General features: G+C 43.7%; 2 protein-coding genes across 2 annotated transcripts; both read left to right on the top strand.

Moving 5' to 3' along the window:
• Nucleotides 1-88: 88 nt before the first annotated feature.
• slc25a11 (solute carrier family 25 member 11) lies at nt 89-2305 on the top strand. Its single transcript, XM_062065446.1, has 9 exons — nt 89-294; nt 780-932; nt 1051-1168; nt 1230-1318; nt 1384-1474; nt 1540-1630; nt 1706-1805; nt 1879-1930; nt 2006-2305. The coding sequence occupies exons 1-9, from the start codon at nt 230-232 to the stop codon at nt 2159-2161; spliced, it is 915 nt and encodes a 304-aa protein (XP_061921430.1). The 5' UTR covers nt 89-229; the 3' UTR covers nt 2162-2305.
• A 5125-nt stretch (nt 2306-7430) lies between these two features.
• Nucleotides 7431-10418, top strand: eno3 (enolase 3, (beta, muscle)). The gene is made up of 14 exons (XM_062065443.1): nt 7431-7548; nt 8141-8230; nt 8303-8398; nt 8467-8525; nt 8630-8699; nt 8765-8898; nt 8976-9092; nt 9163-9268; nt 9340-9537; nt 9600-9676; nt 9750-9874; nt 9951-10059; nt 10136-10194; nt 10270-10418. Exons 2-14 carry the CDS (start codon nt 8146-8148, stop codon nt 10337-10339), a joined length of 1305 nt encoding a protein of 434 aa, XP_061921427.1. The 5' UTR covers nt 7431-7548; nt 8141-8145; the 3' UTR covers nt 10340-10418.
• Nucleotides 10419-10973: the final 555 nt, after the last annotated feature.

Below are 10973 nucleotides of genomic sequence, written 5' to 3' on the forward strand. Positions count from 1 at the left end.
ACTTTACACATTTTTTTTATTACGGTTGACATTTTCGAGCTGTTCATGGTCCCTGAACGCAGCAAATCCCACCGCTTTAGCCTCGGCTTCTGATTGGTCCGAATGCGCACATGACCCGGACGTGTCGCTCTAGTGTCACCTTGTCCCGGCTACTGCAGGTGGACAGCCCGGCCCACTGACACAGGCAGGCAGGTAACAGAAATCGGACCGGCAATAAACCGGCCCAAACATGACGGAAGGAAGGGCCAAGACGTCCCCGAAGGCCATCAAATTCCTCTTCGGAGGATTGGCCGGGTAAGCGACGCCTCTAGCTGCCAAGCTAACATGCTAATAGTTAGCAAATGAGCTAACGATTAGCGTTCTGTTTGTGTTTTTTGTTTTTATTCATGTAGCTCCTCCTACTCAATTTCATCTTGGCTGTCATGCTGTTTTAACGCTTACTTTTGTCGTTTTTTTGTCTATGAATGTAAATAAAATATCAATAAATAATCCAATGTGTACATTATTCTTTTGAATTTAGCGCAATGAGGACAGTGGTGGATGCCCAACTAAGTTCATGAAAACATTCTGGTGTAAAACAGATGATGACAACAATTTTTATATATACTAGTTGTTTTTGTACATGGGCTGCTGGAACAAACTCCACTTTTATGACTGAAACTTTGAACCAGGGATGATAATGAAATACATTAAATTCAATAAATGCAGCGGTTTCCCGACTAACTGTGCGTGTGCGTGCGTGCGTGCGTGCGTGCGTGGCGTGGCGTGTGTGTTCGCAGGATGGGCGCCACCGTGTTCGTACAGCCACTGGACCTAGTCAAAAACCGCATGCAGCTCAGCGGTCAGGGCACAAAGGCCAAAGAGTACAAGACCAGCTTCCACGCGTTGGGCTCCATCTTGAAGAACGAGGGCGTCAGCGGCGTCTATACGGGGTAGAGTATCGATCACCCAATAAACTTTTCACCTGTCAGGTCTGTTGACGACCATTGTTTGTGTGTGTGTGTGTGTGTGTGTGTGTGTTTGTGTGTGTGTGTGTGTGCGTGTGTTTAGTTTGTCTGCAGGTCTGCTGCGTCAGGCTACCTACACAACCACCCGTCTCGGCATCTACACTATTTTGTTTGAGAAGATGACATCGGCAGATGGACGCCCGCCCAACTTCTTCCTTAAGGTATGCAGGGCAGCTTGGTGTGGCGGGAATGACTGCTATGATTGTGATGCTCCCTGTGCAGGCTCTGATCGGCATGACAGCCGGAGCCACGGGAGCCTTTGTCGGCACGCCGGCCGAAGTGGCGCTCATCAGGATGACAGCAGACGGGCGGTGAGTGCCTCCTAATGAACAATATGTCAGCCACACTAACATGCTAATCCGACGTGACTGTGTAGACTTCCTGCAGACCAGCGTCGTGGCTACACTAATGTCTTTAATGCCCTGGCTCGAATCACGCGTGAGGAGGGCGTCACTACGATGTGGAGGGTGAGATCGCCTTTTGCACACCATGTCTACCTGCTATGGCTCACCATGTTTTTTGTGTGTGTCAGGGGTGTATTCCAACCATGGCGCGAGCGGTAGTGGTAAACGCCGCCCAGTTGGCGTCTTACTCACAGACCAAACAGGCGCTGCTGGACTCTGGTATTTATTGGCATGTGCACACACACTCCTCAAAGTCGTGCAAACGCCTCCTCACATACTTCATGTGACCCGCAGGTTACTTCGGGGACGACATCTTGTGTCATTTCTGTGCCAGTATGATTAGTGGTCTGGTAACCACAGCGGCGTCTATGCCCGTGGACATCGTCAAGACCAGGTGAAATCTGATTAGCCGCGCTCGTCCGAATTTTGCTTGTCCTTTTAAATGCTTCCTGTTCTGCGCCCTGCAGAATTCAGAACATGAGGATGATTGACGGCAAGCCAGAGTACAAGAACGGGCTGGTGAGTCACATGACGGGAAGCAGAAACCGGAAGTGAGGACGTATGGTCACTTGTGATTTGTGTTTGGAACCGTAGGAAGTGTTGATGCGTGTGGTCGGCAAGGAGGGCTTCTTCTCTCTCTGGAAAGGTTTCACACCGTACTACGCTCGCCTCGGACCGCACACCGTCCTCACCTTCATCTTTCTGGAGCAGATGAACCGCCTGTACAAGACCTATGTACTGGAGCGCTAACGTCTTACCGCTTCCTGTCCTTTTGTAAAAAAAAACAACAGAGTAACGCATTTAGTCTGTTAAGAGCTGCACAAGACACACCCAACAGCTGTAACCATGGTTACGCTTCATGATGACTACGGTGAATAAAGTTGGAGACTGGGATTGGAGTCATGTGAGCCAAGTGATACTTAGAAAAACATACACTCACAAAGGACCGCATGAATGAGCCAAGATGATCAACTTTACCAAGCTGAATAATGGACTACATTACTAATACATTATGTGAATTGTGAGTGAATTATATTTATACAGCGCTTTTTCTCTAGTGACTCAAAGCGCTTTACATGGTGAAACCCAATATCTAAGTTACATTTAAACCAGTGTGGGTGGCACTGGGAGCAGGTGGGTAAAGTGTCTTGCCCAAGGACACAACGGCAGTGACTAGGATGGCGGAAGCGGGGATCGAACCTGGAACCCTCAAGTTGCTGGCACGGCCACTCTACCAACCGAGCTATACTATTAATGTATCCATTATCATGGATACATTAATAATCACCAGTACATCATTGAGACATCGCTATGTCACGAGTACAACGGTAATACAACCTCAGGTCACAATACATAATTAAATCACAACATCATTAATACATCTTTACACTATCATTATATTAATAATAGGGCAGTGAATCTGGGCACCAAATGATTTGATTCTTGGGATTAATAATTAGATTCTCAATTCGAAACGATTTTTGTTTTAAAATCTATACATTTTTAATAACATTGGGTGCCAGTTCTATGATTAACTACATTCCTCCATAAAATAAACAGCTCCAAAATTTGTTTTACATTACTTAAAAGAAAACTGTTTTTGTTTAATGAAATTCTATCTAAATGTACAAATACAAATAAGGCAACAAGAAAAGTTATCCCCACTTCTCTTTTCTAAAGTAAATCTGTACAGCAAATATGGGCTTCTACGTCAATATGATTTGCCTGAGTGGCTGGACAGGACAGATTTTAAAAATATACATATACAGTATGTATAATTTTTTAGAATCGATTTTTGCTTTTTTTTCCGCGATTCATAATCGCGATTCATTCGAAAATCAAATTTTTGGACACCCCTAATGAATAATACAACTCCACGTCACTACCAACACTGATGCATGTTTACGTAACTGATACACGTAATCATTAATACATCTTTACACTGCCTAAATATCATTAATACATCTTCATGTCACCTCTACAAACACTGATACATCTTCACATCACTATTACACACCATTATGTCACTGATACATTAATACACATTTACATCATTAATATATCGTCATCACCACTGCATCATAGATAAATTACTGATAACATTTTTACACCACCACTACATTGAAAATAAATACCTAGCTGTCAAAACTCTCACCTACTAAAAGCAGTAAGGACAAAATGGGTAGTTGTCTTTGAGGACTTTAATCTGGACTGGGACAACTGTACATCCAAATCTCTCAAGGCTTTTGCCACTCGGCTTGGTCTTAGTCAACTAATAAAGGATCCTAAAAGAAGAATAATTGGAAAAACATAAATTACCCTAAATATGGAAATTCTGATTTGCCCTTAAATTATACAAAACATCAAAGACCCAGGAAACAAAACTACTATTTATGCAAATAAGAAATAAATGTACAGACAGGCCTCGTTTATCGCTGTTCATTGGTTCCAGACCTGACCGCATTAAACAGATTTCTGCGAAGTAGGAATCATTATTTATAAATTGAATATTTTCAAGGTAAAGCATAAAACGTGTTTACGACCTTCTTCTAAACACGTGTTTTATGAGGGCCCTTTAAACATGAAATAACACCTTAACCCCTCTTTTGATCTAATACAGTAATGCTGTATGCCAATCAGTGGTTACATTACTGAACGCCTTGGTCTGATTGCTTTGGTCCCCTTTTAATGGCCAATACTACTGTAGTATTAATACATTTAGTTTGTTTTGCATTGTTTGTTCTGGAAAATGATGAATTTATGCAAAATATGTGTTGGGGGGTTTTTTGCGACGTGTTGAAGCCGCAAAAATTGAAGCGCAGTGTGGCGAGGTATGACTGTAATGTACTTGTAATGCATAGAGCTAGAATGGATTTATTTCAAAATCAACTAAAGTTGTCTCAAAGCCTAAAATGCTATGGAAAACCATCAGGAGCTCTGTTCATAGGCTTCGGGTAAGCTTTGACACAGTAAACCAACATGTTCTGCTAAAAAAGCTCAGCTCATCTCATGTTACTTCATCTGCAATTTCTGTCATCCTATCTCAGCAAAAGATCGCAGATCGTTAAGGTTGGGCTCGCTAAATAACCACCTATTGAATACTATACGGGTGTGTCACAAGGCAGTAGTTCTTTTTCGATTATCTTCCTCTGGTCTGTAATTATTCCTTTTTTAATGCAGATGACAGTCATCTTTTACTTTGATCTAAATCCAAACATAATTAACAATAAACTGTCACTTCAAAACATGGAGATCCGGTTATGGGATAATCACCTTACAATCATTATAAGGAAGACTGAATGCATGTACTTTCATTCACCCATGAGCTTTTATCTATATGTAATTGAATAGTTCTGGCCAATCAAACACGCTCTACAACAACAGCCTATACAAACAGTGTCTTGGTGTGCTTTTGGATTCATGTCTATATGTTTACATCAAAATCCAACAGTCACTTTCCGTATCTGAAATCTATTACATGCCACAATAATCCTACTGATCACTGATGCATCTTCACATCACCACTATATCAACACTTTATGTAACCTCTACATCAAAAATGCATCTTTACATGCCCAATACATCGATACGTTTAGATCACAACATGTGTTTACATCACTACTTCATCATCCATCCATCTTTATGGCATCACTACATTGACACATCATTACGTCACCACTACGTCATTGATATTTTTTGTCACCACTGCAATACATCAGGAAAGTATTCACTGCGCTTCACTTTTTCCACATTATATTACCACCTTTTTCCAAAATGGAATTAATTAATTTTTAGTCCTCAAAATTGTACAGACTATACCCCATAATGACAATATGGAAAGGTTTTCTTAAAATATTTTGCAAATGTATTAAATACATAAAAAAAAATCACATGTACATAAGTATTCACAGCATTTGCTTAATAATTTAATAATTATTTTTGAATAAAATGCCAGAAGCTTTGCACACCTATCTTTGGGCAGTTACGCCGATGACTCTTTGCAGCACCTCTCAAGCTCCATCAGGTTGGATAATTTGAGACACTTGTGATTTAGGGCTATATAAATAAACATTGATTGATTGATTGATAATAAGTGCTGTTTTTTTTATTCAGGATATCTCTGTCCATTGCTGCATTCATCTTTCCCTCTATCCTGACGGTCTCACAGTTCCTGCCGCTGAAAACCCTCCCCACAGCATGATGCTGCCACCACCATGCTTCACTGTAGGGGTGGTATTATATTGGCCTGGTGATGAGCGGTGCCTGGTTTCCTCCAAACATGATGCTTGCCATTCATGCCAAAGAGTTCAATCTTTGTCTGATCAGACCAGATAATTTTGTTTCTCATGATCAGAGTCTTTCAGGTGCATTTTGGCAAACTTTTTACTAAGAAATGGCATCTGTCTGACCACTGTACCATACATGTCTGAATCGTGGATTGCTGCAGAGATGGTTGTCCTTCTGTAAGGTTCTCCTCTCTCCACTGAGGAATGTTGTAGCTCTGACAGAGTGACCACCTGGTTCTTGGTAACCTCCGTGAGAAGTAAAGATTAATGCAGCAATGTACAGAGACATCCTGGATGAAAACCAACGCTTCCCATCCAACCTGATGGAGCTTGAGATGTGCTGCAAAGAGGAATGGGAAAAACTGCCCAAAGATAGGTGTGCCAAGTTTGTGGCAAAGTATTCAAAAAGACCTGAGGCTCTAATTGCTGTCAAATGTGCATCAACAAAGTATTGAGCAAAAGCTGTGAATACTTATGTACATGTGGTTTTGAAAAATATTTTCACTTTGTCATTATGGGGTACTATGTGCAGAAGTTGGAGGACAAAAATTGATTTATTCCATTATGGAATAAGGCTGGAAGATAACAAAATAGGGAAAACGTGAAGCGCTATGAATACTTTCCAGATGGACTGCACATCATTGATAAATGCTTGATACATTTTTACATCACCGCTACATCATTAATACATCTTTATGTCACCACTACATCAAATAACACATCTTCCCATTACCACTAAATTGATGCATCAGTATATCACCAGTACCACATTAATATATTTAATCACTACATCATTGATAATTCAACTGGTACATGTTTACAACCCCACTACATCACTAATACATCTTTATGTCACCACTTTATCAAAAGCCACACATCTTCACATTACCACTAAATTGACTGCATCATTATCACCACTATATCATTGATAAATCATTTATACATTTTTACCCACATCATTATGTCTATATTCCTTCACTTCACCACACATTACATCACCACTAAATTGCACCACTACTGTACGTCATTGACACAACATTATGTCACCTTTACATCATTAATACATCTTCATGTCACCACATTACATTACTACGGCGTCATTAGAATAGAATAGGCTTTTATTGTCATTGCACATTAAGAACAAAACACATCTCCATGTCAGCATTACATAGATGCATCATTACATCAACACTACATTACTGATGCATCATGATACACTTTGTCACTACTACATCAATGATAGATTGATTATTACATCACCACTACACCATCAGCACCACCGACTAGTATTAGACTACTACAGACTATCACACACGCACTTGCGTGCACACACACACACACACTTTAACCTTTATGTGCACCTAACAGGCCCTAAATAGAAAACATGCGATCCAACTTGTGCTCACGTCCCCATCAGAGCCATGTGTGTATGCGTGCGTGTATGTGTGTTCTTGACCTTTGGTTGAATGCTCAGCGTGTCACATTTCCCCTTTAAATGAACTTTGACCTTCTCGGTGCAAGTTAGGGAGTATGTCTCTGTTTAAGGACACGCGTGCAAACAGGGAAACAGAAGTAGAAAACTAAGTTGAAGCTAACATGCTAACAATGGGCATGTGGCTGCTTGGACATGTTCAGACAAATTAATGTAGCGGCAGCAGAAACTTTATGGACAAACATAAACATCAAAGTCAGCGTCAAATGCACACACTCCCTGAACTGCAGCGGGGTCCGCCCCCAACCAGCCAGGGTCCATAAAAAGCATCCAGCCTGTGGCAGGACACTTCCTTGTCACTCGCAGAGACAGGTGGACCAAGACGACTCCCGCCCCTAGCCACCCACACTACAGCTGAGGTAGGCTTGCTCTACTTTGATTTTGAACATTTTCCTCCGGTTTTTGTATCAAATCGCTTGTCATTGATGAGCATTAATGATGAAGCAAGTACATGACCTTCAGCGCCAAGGGCAATATGACCAAAATGGGACAAACAAGAAGTGAGGACAAAGTCCAGACGGACAACGTTATTCAATGCAATGAGTATAGGCTGTGGCCCTGATATTTGTACCATGAATTGATTTACGTGGACCCCGACTTAAACAAGTTGAAAAACTTATTCGGGTGTTACCATTTAGTGGTCAATTGTACGGAATATGTACTGTACTGTGCAATCTACTAATAAAAGTCTCAATCAATCAATCAAAAACAATGGTTCTTGTCTTCTAGGGTTAGCTTGACTAGCATGTGTGCTAATGGCATCATGTTAGCGTCCAGCTAGCCTGAGGGTGGGGCATACTCATGACCTTTATAAAAGGTCACAGTATTAATAGTATTAATAACTCAGCTCCAACATAATGCTTCTCCCCCCCCCCTCCCATCGGCCCTGTTGACTGTGATTGACACATGCAGACACATGTCTCACCTGCTTTACTTCTGCATCATCCTCAGACAGGATGTCCATCACAAAGATCCATGCTCGGGAGATTCTGGACTCCAGAGGTAACCCCACAGTGGAAGTGGACCTGTGGACAGCAAAGGGTGAGCATGCGCAAATGCGGCACTCGTAGCTAAACTCCTGTAGCGCAGAGAAACAGGTGTTTGTCCTCTCAGGTCTTTTCAGAGCGGCGGTCCCCAGCGGCGCCTCCACCGGCGTCCACGAAGCTCTGGAGCTCCGAGACGGCGACAAGAGCCGCTACCTGGGCAAAGGTCTAGAATGTGACCCTCGGTAACTCGCGCCAAACGTGGCTGACACACATTATCTTGTGTTTCCTCAGGAACGATCAAGGCTGTGGACCACGTCAACAAGGACATCGCTCCCAAGCTCATCGAGAAGGTCACTGGCTACAAGCTAACATTTTGAGCAGAACTTTCTATAATTATGTAAAAGTAAACGCTGGAAGTTAACCACTAGCTCCAATCATGTCTCTCTTGCTCCAGAACATCAGCGTTGTTGAACAGGAGAAGATCGACAGGTTCATGCTGGACTTGGACGGCACTGAAAACAAATGTAAGCAAATGTCTGACCCGCCTGTCTGTCTGTCCCTGACCCGACGGTCTATTTCTCTGTTGCAGCTAAGTTTGGGGCTAACGCTATCCTGGGAGTGTCTCTGGCCGTCTGTAAGGCGGGGGCCGCGGAGAAGGGAGTTCCCCTTTACCGCCACATCGCTGACCTGGCCGGACACAAAGATGTTATCCTTCCGGTTCCTGTGAGTGAGGAGGAGACTCTGTTTGCCTATCATCATTATCATCATCATCCACATAAGACTGGTCATCTGGTCCTCAGGCGTTCAACGTCATCAATGGAGGAAGCCATGCCGGGAACAAGCTGGCCATGCAGGAGTTTATGATTCTGCCAGTGGGCGCCGCCAACTTCCACGAGGCCATGAGGATCGGCGCTGAGGTGCTAACGCCACTAGCTGTCCCAGTAGCAGCCCGATAGCTTAGCGCTGGTTTAACAGCATTGTCTGCAGGTCTACCACAACCTGAAAAACGTCATCAAAGCAAAGTACGGAAAAGACGCCACCAATGTGGGAGACGAGGGAGGTTTCGCTCCCAACATCCTGGAGAACAACGAAGGTGAGACGCACGTTAACTACTTCATCATCATCATCCATCCTTCTGGTGTGTGTTTGTTTGTGTGTGTGTAGCTCTGGAGCTGTTGAAGACAGCCATCGAGAAGGCGGGATACCCGGACAAGATCATCATTGGGATGGATGTTGCGGCGTCCGAGTTCTTCCGCAGCGGGAAGTACGACTTGGATTTCAAGTCACCTGACGACCCTTCAAGACACATCAGCGGCGAAAAGCTGGGAGACTTGTATCGCACCTTCATCAAGAACTACCCGGGTAAGATAGCGACGCTAACAGGAAAGACTGGAACAAGACTCACGCTTGTCTTCTCCATCCAGTCCAGTCCATCGAGGACCCGTTTGACCAGGACGACTGGGAGCAGTGGGCCAAGTTCACGTCTTCTGTGGACATCCAGGTTTGTCATGCCAAGTCCATATGCTCGATACACAATGCTCAGTATGACAACCACACGCTCCTCAACCAATCAGATCGTAGGAGATGACCTGACGGTCACCAATCCCAAGAGGATCCAACAGGCGGTGGAAAAGAAGGCCTGCAACTGTCTCCTCCTCAAAGTCAATCAGATCGGTTCTGTCAGCGAGTCCATTCAGGCGTAAGAACGTCGCCCTGCCCACTATTCTTACTTTGCTTGATAGCTGTCGCTTGAACACTGGGTGTGTGTGTGTCAGGTGTAAGCTGGCTCAGAGCAGTGGGTGGGGTGTGATGGTCAGCCATCGCTCAGGAGAGACGGAAGACACTTTCATCTCGGACCTGGTGGTTGGGCTCTGTACCGGACAGGTAACACATGCACACACTTGTGCACACCTGCACACACACACATGTCCCCGCGTTGACTTGTGTATGTCGGCTGCAGATTAAGACCGGCGCCCCCTGCAGATCAGAGCGTTTGTCCAAATACAATCAGCTGATGAGGTGAGTATTTCCTGGTTTTTGGGCTTCACATTTTCAAAATAAAAGCACTTTGTGACAGCTGACGTCACCCTTTAGGATCGAGGAGGAGCTGGGTGACAAGGCCAAGTTTGCCGGGAAGGACTACCGCCATCCCAAGATCAACTAAAGTCGCCATGGCGAGCCAATGTCAACCTTCTGATGATAAGAAATAAAAAAAATAACCATAATCTTCTTCTTCTTCCTGTTGTTAATGACAAACACTTTAAAAACAGATCTACTCTGAATTATTCATGAATATTAATCACTTATTCATTATGAACTATTACATCATCCAGCTTGTGTTGCTTTTGTCAGCTGCTACTTGTATCTTTAACAAAGGAAAATTTTAGGGGACTTTACACAGGTGCTGCCCTTCTGTTGGACTCCGGTACTGCACGTTACTGCATGTTAAATTCTCATTGGGTTTTTCTGAAAAAATCTTTAGGGGCACTTGAGCCAAAGAAGCCACCCCCTTAGCTCCGCCCATGACCACAAAGACACTCCCACTAAATGAGATTTCCACACGACCCTGAAGGCATTATGAAGCCACTCAGCCAATGTGACGTCAACGCTCAGAAAGTTTGGGACCAAACCTGCCAGTTTCCTAGCAATGAGCAGCAGCCATGTGACACCAACACAACGCTGACCTCTCACCCTCGCCACCATGTCGCTCCAAGTGTGTGTGTGTTGCCTTGCTGTGGGCAGCCGAGAACAAATCATGACAGACACACAGTGATTGATGTGCTATTGTATGTGTGTGA

Source organism: Entelurus aequoreus, linkage group LG12 (assembly GCF_033978785.1).
Source record: "Entelurus aequoreus isolate RoL-2023_Sb linkage group LG12, RoL_Eaeq_v1.1, whole genome shotgun sequence".
Taxonomy (NCBI): domain Eukaryota; kingdom Metazoa; phylum Chordata; class Actinopteri; order Syngnathiformes; family Syngnathidae; genus Entelurus; species Entelurus aequoreus.